Source organism: Petromyzon marinus, chromosome 1 (assembly GCF_048934315.1).
Source record: "Petromyzon marinus isolate PM22_M1 ecotype Great Lakes invasive population chromosome 1, UKy_Petmar_22M1.pri1.0, whole genome shotgun sequence".
NCBI lineage: Eukaryota > Metazoa > Chordata > Hyperoartia > Petromyzontiformes > Petromyzontidae > Petromyzon > Petromyzon marinus.
The window spans coordinates 28,714,084-28,729,978 of NC_133667.1; the positions used below are offsets into that span (position 1 = coordinate 28,714,084).

Below are 15,895 nucleotides of genomic sequence, written 5' to 3' on the forward strand. Positions count from 1 at the left end.
CTCTCAGTGTAATTCCAAGGATGAATCTCTCCAATGCTTCGTTGCACACCTTTGAACGTTTGTTTCATTTGATTCGTTAATGACTGTGCTTCTGAGCCGTTTGTCATAGCAGGTGGCGCGATCTGATTCAGTTGCATCGCAAGGGAAAAAAAAATCGTACGCATGGAACAGAAGCCTACGGTCTCTAAGTTTGTTTGTGAACGTTTGGGATCCAAATCAAATGTTTTTACCTTTTTTTTTCCCTTCCCCCCCCGATCACAGCGAACAAGAACTCGTGGGCAAACAGCTGGAATTTGACGAGGAGAGGGAGAGGAATTTGAACCTTGTCGCAGAGCTCCGGAAGCAGATACGAGCCCTGCAAAGGGTAAGTCGCCTGTCAGAAAGACTTAGCCACAAAACAATCTTTGCAGCTGTTTTCCATATAAACTAAAATGAAATTAGATAAATAGTAAAGTATCCGGATTTAATGTGTGTAAATTGTGACTGCCAAAGTCGTCTTAATTGTTTAATGTGGACCTGAAATATATTTCCTGCGATCATAATTCCTTTAACGTGAGCACTTCAACCAAGCAACTGAAAAACACACCGTGTGCCACAGTATTAGCAGTCGTATTTGAATATGAATGTACGCTAGGTGTTGTGATGCTGCAGTACCTTTAAATTAGGTGACTTTTGTCATCCAATTCACCCTTTCCTCTTTTATCAGTGTTTGATTTGATTATTCTGTTCAGCATCTATTTAATACATTTTTCAATCAAGTATTGTTTTCTAATTGTCTCTATGAAAATCACAGTTTGTTCATTTTTAAAATGTTTGGGGAGTATTTAATAGGACACGTATTTGGCCTACTATTATTTGTTTGAGGTGCGTGATGGCTTGTGGGGGGAGTGGGTGACGTGCTTACCTGCATCTTCCACCGATCACCCAAACCGCCTTTCTCTGGGCTACATAACTCGAGTGTCCATCCCAGCAGTGCGTATCCATCGTTTCTTTTTTTTACTCAAGTTTGCTGTGAATTAGAACTGCAAACCAAATCCTCTGGGCCAAGTTGCCTTCACGGGGAGGCCTAAATTCCCAACGCCAGAATTCTGGCCAAGCGGAAAATACATCACCAAATATTTGACACTAAAAAAAAATGTGATAGGTGGCCAGGACATTAAATGTAACTTTTAAATTAACATATATATTTTTAGTCAGCATGCGGCCTTGACATTTTTCCCCATCATCATCAGCCATGGTCAATCCACTACTGGATAAATGCTTCCCCAAGCTGTCGCCATCTCTCATGACACTGCGATGATATAATCCATCGAGCATCTGCACACGAGCTAAATTCATTGTTCCATCGCATTTATGATTTCATGCACACGCATTTCTTGGAAAGTCTTACTCGGAACTCATTCTGGGAAAGGCCTACCCAACTGGTGTGATAACTCGGCAAATCATGGACACGTCACTTTTTTTGCCAACTGTAGTTATCTGTCTTGCGTTCCTGGAGACATCAGGTTAGCTCGGGGTCAGCATGGGTTGATTTGGGTTGGTTGTCCAATGGAGACAAGCTGCCAAAGAGCATCCTGTTGCAGATAGCAATACATTGCATGCATGAGAAACGTTTGTTCCATGCCTTACAATTATTTCAATTATTACCAAAGCTATTTGGTATTTTTGCTTTAAATTCCAATAATGCTTGTCATTGTCAAAAATGTATATAGGCAGTCTCCATAATTAATACGAGTCCTTCATCTTTACACCTACTCTTCGATCAACGACCTCTTAAGAATATACACACACACACATACATGTGTTAGATGTAAAACTGTCTACAATGACGCATATATCAAACTGTTTTTGCTACATCAATCCAAATTGTATTGTTTTTGGATAGAAAGTGCTTTATTGTTTTTGGATAGAAAGTGCTTAATGGTGGTGTGTGTGCATTTGACTGTGAGCAGAGTGCACTCGGAGACAACGCTTGCTCGCCTGAGGACCCAACCTCAGCTCAAATCTTGGAGTCCATTGTCTTCTTCACCCGGACCGACATGGAGCACAATGTTCGAAAGCTACGGCGAGGATTTTACAACAAGAAGGTCCAAAGAGGCCATTGTGAGGTAAATGCATGACCAATCATTCTTGCTGACGAGTTTCACCAGTAGGTGTGTGTGTGCTGGTGGGCCATGAATATATAAAAAAAAAAATACCAGGTAGTCCGCAGCGTTCTTTTCTCGCGCGGATTGCCGATACCAGGATGCGATGAGTGCGATGGAGAAGATTGTGGTTGCGCAAAGGAAGAGGCTGGTGTTGATGGCAGAACGCTACGTCGAGCACGTCAGCATGAAGAGGATCCGGGACAACGTCTCGAGGAATTTCGGCGACTCGCGCCCGGTGTGCGACCTGTTGGAAAGGATGGAAACTATGCAAAGCAAGGTACTGTACTCTGGCCGCTCATAACAAAGAAAACAAGCGTGATGCATTGTCGGGAGCGTTTTTTTTTCTCCTTCATTCAACTACTTTTTTTTAAAAACAGGTATGAAAGATGCTTTCCTGTTTTTTGTACTGTTGCTTTTTTGCTGATAATTATTTCGGGAGAGGTTGGTTGGACGTCCTGCATTTTCAGCGACACAGGCACTGGTCCAAGCAGATGGCAGAGCTGAGCGCGTCAAGAATGCGCGCGGTGGAGCAGCTGACTCGCACACTGTGCGACATTGAGGAGGAGAGTGGACTGTTTCTTATTAGGCCGTACCTCTTCTGGATAAGCAGGTAAGGGTAGTTTCAAAGGCTCCATTGTGTGCATCGGTAGTCATATGACTATAGATAGAAACAGTATTTATTAACAAAGTGAAAAATAATATTTAAAGTATTCGCCGGATTGCAAGACCCTCTGGAAATTATGACGCACCCCGAACGTATGTGCTGTGTCAATAAAGTTGTCCAGATATGTTCATACACACACCTAGCAGATTATAAGACAACTTTTGCTTTAAAATACTTGTACAGGAGGGAAATAAAGTGCATCATAACCCACGTAATTATTATTATGCCACTAATTTTATGATCATATTCACTGCAATATTATTGTGTTTTGTTTTGTTTTGTCGGTCAGTGTCAAGTCCAGAAATTCTAAATGCAAAAAGGTGATGCATCAGCCTCTTGTGGAGAGACGATCGAACGCTTCGAATGTATTCTCGACTCCACCTCCCTCACCTGCAAAGTCGAATGCAGTCTCCTTGCAGGCAATAACAAAAATACCATCCATCATCCTTTGCTCCTTCAATGTTATGCTGTGTTTTTGTTTTGCTTTTTGTTGAAATGCAACTATTGTGTGTGTTTTATTTCAATGTTCGGAAGCAAGTGATGTCATTGTGTATTGGGTCGTATGAAAGATCCAGAAGAAGGGATTTTCTGTAGCACATCCGCGCTGAAGTGGTTCTGCACTTAATTTGGCAAAATTCCGTCTAAAATAATTAAGTGTCATACTGTTTGGTTCTTTCGGTAAAGTCACGTAGTAAATTTATTTCTAACTATGTGACTTTACCGAAAGAACCAAAGAGTATGGATTTCTGCAGTCACGAAAGCTTCAAATCAAGAAGGAAGTGTCAGTTTGAGTATTGTGTGATGACCATTACACTCATATACGGTGGGAAAGTGCTGCCCTTCCTTGTGTGGACCAGAGGTTACTTCAAGGGATCTCGGAGGTAGCGTTTTGATACCCGCTTCCATGGACCGTTCTCTCATACGTGGAGAAAATTACCCATAAAAATGTTAAAATAATTCGGCATCATTGTGTCAATGATCAGTATCGACCCCCCCTGCCCCTGCCTAAGGAATATAACATTTCCACCGATGGATGGGTCAAGGGTTGCTAAGAGTGATGGGCACCACCCCACAAGAGCTTTGAGCATGCACACCAGTAGCCTATCACTGCCAAATGGTCAGGAGATGTTTTTTCTTGCATTTAATGATCTATTGTTTACAGGGACATGGTGGGAGCAGCCTCCATGTCCAGGGCTCTTGGCTTTCACAGGGTTTACATTCTTCCTCCCTGAAGCTGGGCAATGCCTGCAAGAGAGGTCATGGGTCATCATTGTCATCATTGGCCAGCAGTCGCTGCACCTCAAGCACCATTGCCGATCCTCACTTTCACAAAAGGAGCCTCCAGAAGGCCCCCTGCCAGCAGCACCTTGTGAGGTTCGGAAAACCCAAACATTAAAACTCCAACACACCGGTGTGCTGAACTAGTAACTAAGTGGAATGATTTGTTTACGTCACAAACGTCGCTAATTCGATGCGGCGGGTTTAACGACGCATTCATATTCACGCGACCTAACCCAAAAAAAACACATCTATGGATTCAAACTCCTCTGTAGCTTTCCAGTGTTTTGAGGGCTGTTCCTCACGTTGTTCTTCACGATGTCCAACGTTTTGCTCCAAATGCTGGTAGCTGCTTCAGAAACCGAAACGAGTTTCTGAAAAAGCTCCCAGCAGGGGGAGCGAAATGTCGGACATTGTTCTGGACAGCAAGCAGCAATATATACCGCGGAGCCATTCAGGACAACTGTGAACACTTATTTCGGATTATCAAAACTCCCTTAGCAGTTTGCTGCTCGAAGTGTCGTTATGGCATAACCATTCATGGAATATGTTTGCAGCCCAAGACTTTCTCCTGATGGGGCAAAGATACCGACGGGATGCCAAGATGACGAAGGTCGACGTCTTCGGATATTTATAAATTCTGGGCAAACGACTGCATGCCAAGCAATGCAGCTGTCCTTCGTCAAGGGTAATTTACACTCTGGACTGATCATTCACTTGATATTATTAATTACGTGTGTAATCTGCGTGAGAGCGTTTGGCTAGCTGACTTGAATTAAATCACATTTGTTGTGTTTTGTAAATAAAAATCTAATAATATAGTGAGTCGTGCAAACTGAAAGGTTCGAGCAATTTTAAACCAACGTAATTGCAGGATGGGGTATTTTTCACACAAAGAAACATTGCATGCACTTTTAATATTTGTTTTATTTTATTGCCTCCTACAGAGAAACGCTCCCAGCGCACTTTGCCACCATTGCATGTGCTCGCCGACTTGGAGCCAAATAAGGACATGGCGCCGTGTTGATGGGTGGCCAACGTGGATATCCCTCGGAGCCATCGGCTTTCAGAGTAAATTAATAACACTTTGAATGACGTTTTTAACGTTGCGGCATTGACGATGTGCGTCTGTGTATGCATACACGGCAAACTTACGGTCATCTTACGTAAGGTAATGTTTTCGCGTAGCAAACTCACTTTTTTTTCCTGTAAGCTCTTCCAACCTTGGTTGCACTTGCAGGACGTCTTGACCGAAAGCCTTGACAAGAGGTACCTGGTGCGAACCCCGAAGTGGAAGTTTAGTCCCAACTCCTCCGTTCTCCAGTGGGTTTGGCCAAGTGGGCTACACGAGCACATCACACCTACACCTCCGATTGGCACGGTTGGCTACATATAGTGCGAAAGAAGTTCAACACACATGCGTACATGTCATTCCCCAACTGCCAAGCATAGATTATTTAACACGGCTTACTGTGGTAGTGGTAGCAGAATAAATAGGGCACTGCACGATAATTTTTTGGCGACCTGGGTTTGACTCCTATCCATGCGTGACATCAGTGGAGTGAGGTATCAATGTATCTGCCATGGGCCTCTGCTCAGTTATTTAATTCATGTGAATACGATGAATGTGGAGGAAGGTGACCAAACTCCATAACTCATTATGTGCGTAGACCAAGTGTTGCTCAGTACCAGCATTTGCCTCCAAAATCTATAAATCCGCTTCCACACCTGAACGATCATTTCTACAACCAAATGCTCTTTCGGTCACCTGCGACCGCTTTGTCTGCATCAGAGCGAGTGGTCAGAATCGGCATCTTTATCTCGACTGCAGGAGGAATCCGATGAGCTACGAAGCTCTTTTCCACAGACGCCCAGTATGGGCCGGTCAGCAAAATGCAACAACAAACAATTACAATTGCCAAGATAGAGACAACGGTAAGGAAGTCACTGAATGGTAGTTACATGACAAAGGATTTTAAACGGGGATATTCAACATTATAACGAGCAAATCGAAGTGCGCAAATGTGCAGCACGCGATCAACTGCATTGCGACATATCGCTGAGCGGATCACTTGGAAAATACGTGTGAGCAGCCGTGAGTGACTCATTGCAGAGACGTCCACATATAAGCGATTCAGCTGCATGCAACCGAGTTTTTACCATTGATTGCTTGGTTGTGGACCCAGTTGCTTAAGATTATTCATATATGAAGGGTTGTCATAAAGTTTTTAGAAAAATATACAAACCATTTTCATATTTTATATCTGAATTATAATCTTCATAGAAAATGCTACGTAGAAACAGTATGAAATAGAGCATACATTTTGAATGCCTTGACTACATAACTCTCAAAAAATGACATCTTGTATACATTTGTTCGCGCTATATCATCATCAATCATGATCAATCCACTGCTGGATGAATGCCTCCACAAGCCATCGCTTGTGGAGGCATTCCCACAAATACTATCAATAATGTATAAAATTTTGATTTAAAGCTTTCGTGACTGCAGTAATTCATATTCTTAGCTCTTTCGGTAAAGTCATGTTGAAGGGAAACAATAAAATAATAAAATATATATAAAACAATAAAAATTCTCACGACGTTTCGACCATAACACAAACGGTCGTTTTTCAGCTTATTGGTGTTTGCACTATCAGTCTCAAAGTTAAATTGGCGATTATTGTGTAATTTCACTTGGAAATGTTGACTTTGGCTGGCCTTCTTCAAGAAAAAAAAGTGTGTACTCGTGCCTTTAAAGCTTCTAATTGGATAAATAGCGTATGCATGCGTTGCAGTTGACATGCTGGTCAGATGGGAAATGCGTGATTAATTTTCAGGGCATTTAAATGCTCATTGCAAGTGTAACTATAATGAAATTAAACCGTGGTCATTTCTTCAGATTAAACGTTTTGTTCCCATAGGTGTGTGGAATCATTTCTGAAATTAGACCACACTTAGATGTGAAAAGCGATGGCTTTGGTTTAACACCAATGCTGACTGATGCACATATAACATCGGCAGAATGGATACCGTGGGAATGATATTTTTGGTTCCATTGTCCTTCACTTAAAGTTTCACAGTTGAATACCCATAGAATGCAACTGTTGACCATAGTGTCTGTGTGTGCAATTTGTGAAGAGGCAGAAATTCCGTGCATTTTTCGCGCTCGGGTAATAATTGTACGGGGTTTGCATTCGTGCGCCTTAATTTGCGTTGATTTTTTTTGTCGTCGTGGAAAATGGATACTCCTTTTTGTTGGCTATTGGGTGAGTTGTACTGTAATTGCCATGACATTCGGGGTAACCTAATAGCTTTGCAGCAGCATCTCAGGTACACGCAAAAAAACGCGTGCTAATCATCGTAATGGTTTCTTGTCACCACGGTTGTGGGAATTATTGTCTCAGCTACATTTAAAGCATGGAAACTAAAACGTAAAATGACGTGAAGTTAATTTTTTTCGAAAATATATTTTTTGCATAGTTTTTGGTTTATGTCATATGTACCATGTCTTCTTTTGCATCGAATATGTTGTAAACGCCCCGTACATGTAATTAAACTTTTGTTAGCGAAACGAACACACAGTTGTTTTTTCATCTCTTGTTTAAAATGATCATTAAATATTCAATGCCATAGGTGCTACTTCTATTTCTATAATAATATATCGCAATGTTTTTAAAGCTTTTTTTAAAATGATGAATTTCATATATCACTGGCACACACTCAACTAAAATGTCTCAGGAGCCCAAAATGTATTATATTACGTTAATTAATTTTACAAATTGTATAGCTGTTCAAAATGGCTTGCGTATTTTTTTTTATTTGGCTGCCATATGGGTATTAATTTTAAGACCATATTGATGATGGTGCCAAAATACATACAAAACGCTTTTTGTTACTTTGGCCAGTGTGAGGACACTGGAGACGAATTTCATAGGAAACAATACTTGCATTGATTTTTTTGCTCGTAAACATGAATTCGGTAAGTATAAACCCATCTGCACAACTTGTTTAGCAACGAGCAGTTGTTTCTGTTGTGAAATAATACAAGACACAATATGGGTTTACTCTGGGATCTCAGACATTTGGAATCTGAGATAAAGTGAATAGGGCCTTAGGCTCTTGTCAGTCATTCAATTTTTTCTGGTATTTTGACCACAAGGCCGAATGTGTTTTGCACGAAGGACTTCTGGGGATGCTGGGTTGTGGTGGGGGGGAGGGGGTTGGGGGGGGGCGCTTTTGGGGGTGGAAACGAAGCACAGGTCAAGTTAGGTTGACCTCTTAATTTTGGATGTTTTCTAAATGATGTCATGCCACTGCGTCCGACCTTGTAAGGGTTGATTACAAACTTTTTTTTCAAGCGTTGCGCTTAAAAAAATTCCATATGGTTTGGTTTAAGTTCTGTGTCTGACGTTGAATGGTACGCACTTAGTTTTCTTCAGCAGAAGATGGCATGCGCTTCAGACGTATTTTGTGGCTTTGTGTCATTATGCAGGACCGTAAATGAATACACAAGAGAGTGTCTCACCCGAAATCATAACAGTGATTTGTTTTTTTGTCTTTCAACAGCACTCCTTACATAAAATCGTTTTGACGCACGCTCATGTTTGTGTTCTTCCTTTTGTTTGACCGACGTTTTCAGCACATTAAAATTTCATGCATGTAAATGTTTGCCCTCTCGTACAACGTGTAATCGCTTATCTCAGTGTGTGCACGTGCATTCTGCAGACCCACCAGATGGCAGCAGTCTATAGCGATGAGTAGCAACAATGTGCTCTGGAAAATTGCTGCAAAAGAAAATAATATTCAAAATAAAGTAATCGAGTTATAAAGTAACGTGTTTGCAGGTTATACGTGCTAGTTGTTTTTTCGGTCAATCGTTGATAATAAAATGTTTACATACAGTCAAACATGTCATCACTTGGAAGGGAATCGTGTTATTCTGCAATAGGCTATAAACTACCATATTAGCCATGTTAACAGTCAGTGCTGCTCTTGTGCTAGCCCTGAAATTATTTTTCGAGTGGCTGGCTACGGGTCAGATGTAAGCTGTCTTAATGTATAATATGACTTTAACAGACCCCTTCATATTGGCAGTCAATTGCCTTGATGGACATGCCTCACACTTTGTGCTGTGCAAAGAGTGTATATATAAAATAAGTGCATATTTTACCTCGGAGGCACGATCATCGCATTAAGTGTTTGGTTAAGATTTTTCCCTCGTTGCATAGTTATGCGGCACACGAGAAACAAAATTAAAAGCAGGCGGTGGAAAATTAGATTTCTCTGCTTCACTTCACGTGTGGGTATTTATGTTGCTAATGCAGTTCTTGCCCCTGTGTACAATTTTTAAGCCCACCGCTGTAGCTACGGAAACGAAGTGAGTTGGTCTGTTTGGAATTTCCCGCCCCTGGGGGTGGGTTCGCGGATTGACTGCGGAATGTGATGCGATTTCTGCGAGGCTTTCCGCATGTGGTTGTGGGGTCTAGACGATGCAGCAGGGGAAGAAAGAGCGAGAGGTCCGCTCTTGGGATGCCACGACCGTGCCGCAATTAAGCCTGAATGCAGCGTTGATGTTGGCTATAAAATGTTTGTTTTTTTATGAACTGTTACGGGTTTTTAACATGTTTATTTTGTCCCAGCAAAGATTCCAAATTGGAAGCCGCCATTTGGAAGAAATTCCTGCAGTGTCTGTACAAGTGCGATGCAAAGTTCCGTGAGGGAAATTACAGAACATTATTTTGGCAAAAGGAACGGTCTCATTAAAGACATTAGAGGCGCATGAAGAAAAAATGTGCACAAATGACATGTTATTTATTCACAAGCAAACCCAAAGATTTATCGAAGAACATGGAAAACCTCACAAATCAGATGTCATCATTCAGCTTTAAAAAAACTGTATGATCATTAGACTTTAATATTCGTGGGTCAGACCTGACCTAAGTGTGATTGGAATGGCAGGAATTAAAGTGTGTAAGTGCCCAGTGTTAATTGGTTTTAGTCCCCCCTTTTACTGGTCTGCCATTTTTCTAAAAACTTGGCCCATAATCTCATGGCATCTGGCAAGCTCTGCTGTGCACCAGTATGTGACTTCGCTTGACGTAACCCTTTAAAAAACCCACTGCATCCATGATTCCTTTTGATGTCATTCTCTTGAGCATTTTAAGATAATAGGATCCATGCATAAAAATACTGAACACGTTCATCAATAACACCGACTTAAGATAGACATTTATAATAGGCGACGTTTCGGGCAAAGGGCCTCATTCATAACGGGCCACTGACCCAAAACGTCACCTATTGAGGCAGTGCTATTGACGAGCAAGGCTTTTTTACTTGTGCACCATTGCAAAGGCTGCATCGCCAAATTACATGCATTAATTTGCACCAGGTATAACAATGCTAATATTTCACATTGCTGTTGTAAGAGGTCACTGTTACTGCCATATTTACAAAAATATTATTAGCCAAGCGTTGGAACGTGTTTGGAATGCATCAGTTTAACTATCTCCACAGTATTTTAAAATTTTAAACGTGCTTGCTATGCCAAGCTATAATGGCTTGAACAAATAAATGCAAACCCACATTGCATGTCAACCATTTGCGACAAATGTCACAAAACAATGAACCAAGTAGACACATAGCAGCGCTGCATTTTTCCAGGGCACGCTAATATATGGAAGATACATTATTTGTTGATATTGGCAGCGGTGCACAAGCACAAATAATATTTTACAAAAAACTCAACACGTTCATCAACCATACTGCCTTCAAAATAGAGACCAGAGATGTAGAGTTGGTTTCTGTATCTCACTCTACCTCTCGGGCTAGTTAGGGTCACTCAACTTCTACAGCCTCTATCTGCTGTGAAGAAGGGACATTGCCACGGTACACTTCTTTTTCCTTTCAAGGCCACTGTGTTATTGACAATTTTTTAGTTTTTTGTGTAATTTGGGAGTATGTTGTACACAATGCTGTAGTCGCCTGGCCCTGGTGTTTTAACTTTCTTTGGCCAACACATAATTATGTTCTCTAGTTTACACAAACATTTTTAGTTTGGCAGGTTATCTCATTTACCCCCCCCCCCCCAATAACATGTAAAGTTTCAATCGCATCATCTGCATTATTACATAAATTTCACCACTCATTTTGTCAAGTAACCAGTCCCGTCGCGTTCTGATGTTTTTTTATTATTATATATGTTGCATTTTCTTCGATCCTTTTACATTTTATATACCATGTTCTGTTTAGTGTATTTTTTACTGACTGGTGCTAAATGTGCACCTGCTAACATTATATATAGAATGCTGGCTTTGTGTTGATACCTGTGGTGCCATATGCATTCATTTAAAACGTCAGCAATTTTCACTCCCGATCGCAGTGTTTTCAGGGCAAGCACACCTGCACATTGTTGGCTCGTAATAAGCACAGTGGAGGGGATAAATTAATAGCGTGTGCAAACATTAAACAGTTTATTTTGGACGCAGAGGTCGTCTAAGTGGTTAAGTCCTCATACTCCTGTGTAGGTGTTGTGGCAGGGTTCTTTAAATGTCTATAGCCGCAACGACAACAAAAATAGTTGGAATGATGTGCGGTTTTTTTTTCTTCCTGCGTGTGGTCCATATGCTGTGTTGGTGTGCCACAGACGTGTGCAGATACACCTCTCGGATCATAAGCGTAACATAATTTTGACCCGCATTGTTTCGAGATGAACATCTGTGCTCAATCACAGTTGCTTTTGAACTGGTCATAAACGTCCTGGCATGTATCGCGCTGTGCTTTAAAAGAGACATGCCCTACTCGATAAAAACGTTATCTTCGGTAATTTTTCGGATGTGATATCCATTGCTGTGCACCCCCTCTCAGCTTTACATTACACGAGGGCATTGTGGTGTATATGCACGTGCATTCATAATAATCAGCATTTTTTCTTCATGCGCCTCTAAATAGAGGGCCCATTATATGTAAGTTAAATATAATGATTACAAATTGCACCTGCACTTTGCAATCGTCAGCTAGTCTGAGTAATTTCTGCACTGCGTACAGAATGGGCGGTTTGTGTATGCCGGTCAGGTGTGGCACAGTGGAGAGTAAAACTGGTTTCAAAAATTCAACATTAATTTAAAGGGTTTAAGATGAATCAATGTAGGGATACACAGAAATTCGTTTTACATATGGCAAGCTTGCAATGTGTTGAAGATAAAGAGGAAGGTGGGTATCTAATCTGTGCATAGAAGGAAATTAAAGCTGAAGTTTATTTATTTGCACTCATATTAATATAAAAAAGATATAAAACTATCTGCAATACCACAGACAATGGAACACTTGACTTTGAGCATAAAACAGACTAAGACGTATTAATGGGATGATTAAAATTGTATTGTGTTGTAATAGTGAATTATGGGTAATGATATCTCTTTTAACATGTAAAGATCTATCGGCTTATGCACGTTCCGAACCTATGTTTTGCAGAAGAATGTGATCAAGCAATCTAACGCTTGACCGATTTCTACTTTTTGGGTCTCATCAGCAGAGTGTGGCGTATTATATTTGAATGCTGCTGTGTGGCCTGATAAAGGAACAAGTGAACAAAAATCACATACATGTAATGTGATATGTAATGCTTTCCAACATGCATTGGAAGCAATCGGTATTTGATGAACAATATCAATGATAATTCTCACATCAGGTAAAAAGGAAGAAGTATCTCCGTCGGTCGTGATGAGACATCGGGGCTCAGATTGTGGCTCCGCGCAGGAGGGCTCACATTGGCCGGCGGGGCCTGGGGGTGCCAAGGTAGATCCTTCTGGTGCTGGTTCAGGGCTCCAAGTTTTAGGCAACCATTTGATCAACGATCCGGTTTTCAATTACGGAAAGCCTCTAACGGCAACACAACTTAATACTAAACTTTGGTTCATATTGGATGGGTTTTTTTAGGATTCATCATGCCCTAACGAACAGACGGAGTTCATGCGTGTTCGTTTTTCACCTTAGAAAGCATGAAAAAGCCCACCTTGACCTTCATGGAGTCTATTCAGTGCAGTAGGAAACATTTGTTCTCCATCTATTATGTACTGACAACGTGGATTAAAGTTAAAATAATAAGCAAAGCGACGAAGTTTTTTGCCATTAGAAAACAAAATTACATTTTCAGCCATCAATCTTTGGGAATTCTGGGCTAATGTTTTACAGCAGCATTTGTTTATCCTGGCAAATACCATCCACTATGACAGCCGATATTACATTTTGTATAAATTAGGGTAGCCTAATGAATGGGCCTCGCCATGTGTGTGAAAAGCCCTTGCCTATAATATCATGCAATCCAGCAGCATGTGTTTAACACGTAGGCTTTCGCGACCAATATTTTCCATAATAGTTTGGGTTAGATCGCGTAAATATAAATGTGTCGTTAAACCCCCTACCACCAGACACAGCCAATTAGTAAGGTTTGTCACGTAAACAAAACATGTCAATTTTGTGACTAGTTCAGCACACCTTTGTATTGGAGAGTAAACCCACGGACATTTAGAATTTGAGAACTACGTTTCGCTGGTAAATACAACCAGCCTTATCAAGCGACAGCCAGAGTTGTGGCGAAATCCTCCTGTTTCGGTATTAAATAGAGGGATACATGTGATGTTGTCACTTGTGAGCCAATCAGCTGTGAGGACCAGAGGGGGCGGTTAATGTACTCATATGTATACATATAAATTGCAATGGATCTCTATGATTAGTTTAGTTGTGTGTATATGCAGTGAGGGAAAAAAGTATTTGATCCCCTGCTGATTTTGTACGTTTGCCCACTGACAAAGAAATGATCAGTCTATAATTTTAATGGTGGGTTTATTTGAACAGTGAGAGACAGAATAACAACAAAAATCCAGAAAAACGCATGTCAAAAATGTAATAAATTGATTTGCATTTTAATGAGGGAAATAAGTATTTGACCCCTCTGCAAAACATCACTTAGTACTTGGTGGCAAAACCTTTGTTGGCAATCACAGAGGTCAGACGTTTCTTGTAGTTGGCCACCAGGTTTGCACACATCTCAGGAGGGATGTTGTCCCACTCCTCTTTGCAGATCTTCTCCAAGTCATTAAGATGTCGAGGCTGCCGTTTGGCAACTCGAACCTTCAGCTCCCCCCACAGATTTTCTATGGGATTAAGGTCTGGAGACTGGCTAGGCCACTCCAGGACCTTAATGTGCTTCTTCTTGAGCCACTCCTTTGTTGCCTTGGTCGTGTGTTTTGGGTCATTGTCATGCTGGAATACCCATCCACGACCCATTTTAAATGCCCTGGCTGAGGGAAGGAGGTTCTCACCCAAGATTTGACGGTACATGGTCCCGTCCATCGTCCCTTTGATGCGGTGAAGTTGCCCTGTCTCCTTAGCAGAAAAACACCCCCAAAGCATAATGTTTCCACCTCCATGTTTGACGGTGGGGATGGTGTTCTTGGGGTCATAGGCAGCATTCCTCCTCCAAACACGGCGAGTTGAGTTGATGCCAAAGAGCTCCATTTTGGTCTCATCTGACCACAACACCTTCACCCAGTTGTCCTCTGAATCATTCAGATGTTAATTGGCAAACTTCAGATGGGCATGTATATGTGCTTTCTTGAGCAGGGGGACCTTGCGGGCGCTGCAGGATTTCAGTCCTTCATGGCGTAGTGTGTTACCAATTGTTTTCTTGGTGACTATGGTCCCAGCTGCCTTGAGATCATTGACAAGATCCTCCCGTGTAGTCTGGGCTGATTCCTCACCGTTCTCATGATCATTGCAACTCCACGAGGTGAGATCTTGCATGGAGCCCCAGGCCGAGGGCAGATTGACAGTTCTTTTGTGTTTCTTCCATTTGCGAATAATCGCACCAACTGTTGTCACCTTCTCACCAAGCTGCTTGGCAATGGTCTTGTAGCCCATTCCAGCCTTGTGTAGGTCTACAATCTTGTCCCTGACATCCTTGGAGAGCTCTTTGGTCTTGGCCATGGTGGAGAGTTTGGAATCTGATTGATTGATTGCTTCTATGGACAGGTGTCTTTTATACAGGTAACAAGCTGAGATTAGGAGCACTCCCTTTAAGAGTGTGCTCCTAATCTCAGCTCGTTACCTGTATAAAAGACACCTGGGAGCCATAAATATTTCTGATTGAGAGGGGGTCAAATACTTATTTCCCTCATTAAAATTCAAATCAATCTATAACATTTTTGACATGCGTTTTTCTGGATTTTCTTGTTGTTATTCTGTCTCTCACTGTTCAAATAAACCTACCATTAAAATTATGGACTGATCATTTCTTTGTCAGTGGGCAAACGTACAAAATCAACAGGGGATCAAATACTTTTTTCCCTCACTGTATAGGGCCAGACTCTGGTGGTGAGACATGTACCTCTCTTCCGCTGTACAACCACGCAATTCCTGGGCCGTGCTAAGCAAGCCAGCTGACAAATATAAAGCTGAAAAGTTTTTTTTCCCCCACTGCATAAGTAAAGCCGCGCGCCATTGACATCACATGCAATGAACAAGTCAATATTTGTATATGTGATTCATTGCTACCAATGTCATCACAGTGCACTTATTGACCACCATCACACGCAACGAATGATGCATCATTAGCCCTGCCCCTGGCCTTGGCTGGCTCCCGAGCCTTTTTCAGATGTCTTGTGAGGCCAATGGACCACGGTTTGGTTCCGGTTCGGCACCACCTGTGCCGTCAGGGCCCCCGCACTCGCTTGGCTCAGGTGTGGCAGTGTAGTGTTCCTCACTCATATTCAGAGGGGGGACCCACTCTTGTCGATTAGACATCGTC

At 41.7% G+C, this 15,895-nt stretch overlaps 1 protein-coding gene across 5 annotated transcripts in view; it reads left to right on the top strand.

The window, feature by feature from the left end:
- LOC116939467 (uncharacterized) overlaps positions 1–7,667 on the top strand; it is a 32,065-nt gene extending 24,398 nt beyond the window's left edge. For 4 of the 5 annotated variants that reach the window (XM_076066640.1, XM_076066642.1, XM_076066641.1 and 1 more), the window contains 9 exons: positions 262–364; positions 1,953–2,108; positions 2,245–2,424; positions 2,615–2,757; positions 3,101–3,230; positions 3,974–4,185; positions 4,647–4,777; positions 5,037–5,160; positions 5,330–7,667. In XM_076066640.1, the coding sequence (XP_075922755.1) occupies positions 262–364; positions 1,953–2,108; positions 2,245–2,424; positions 2,615–2,757; positions 3,101–3,230; positions 3,974–4,185; positions 4,647–4,777; positions 5,037–5,116 (1,135 nt within the window). In that variant the 3' untranslated portion in view covers positions 5,117–5,160; positions 5,330–7,667. Of the gene's footprint in view, positions 1–261; positions 365–1,952; positions 2,109–2,244; positions 2,425–2,614; positions 2,758–3,100; positions 3,231–3,973; positions 4,186–4,646; positions 4,778–5,036; positions 5,161–5,329 lie in introns of those variants that run through there. The other variant, XM_076066650.1, reaches the window with a different exon arrangement.
- Positions 7,668–15,895: the final 8,228 nt, after the last annotated feature.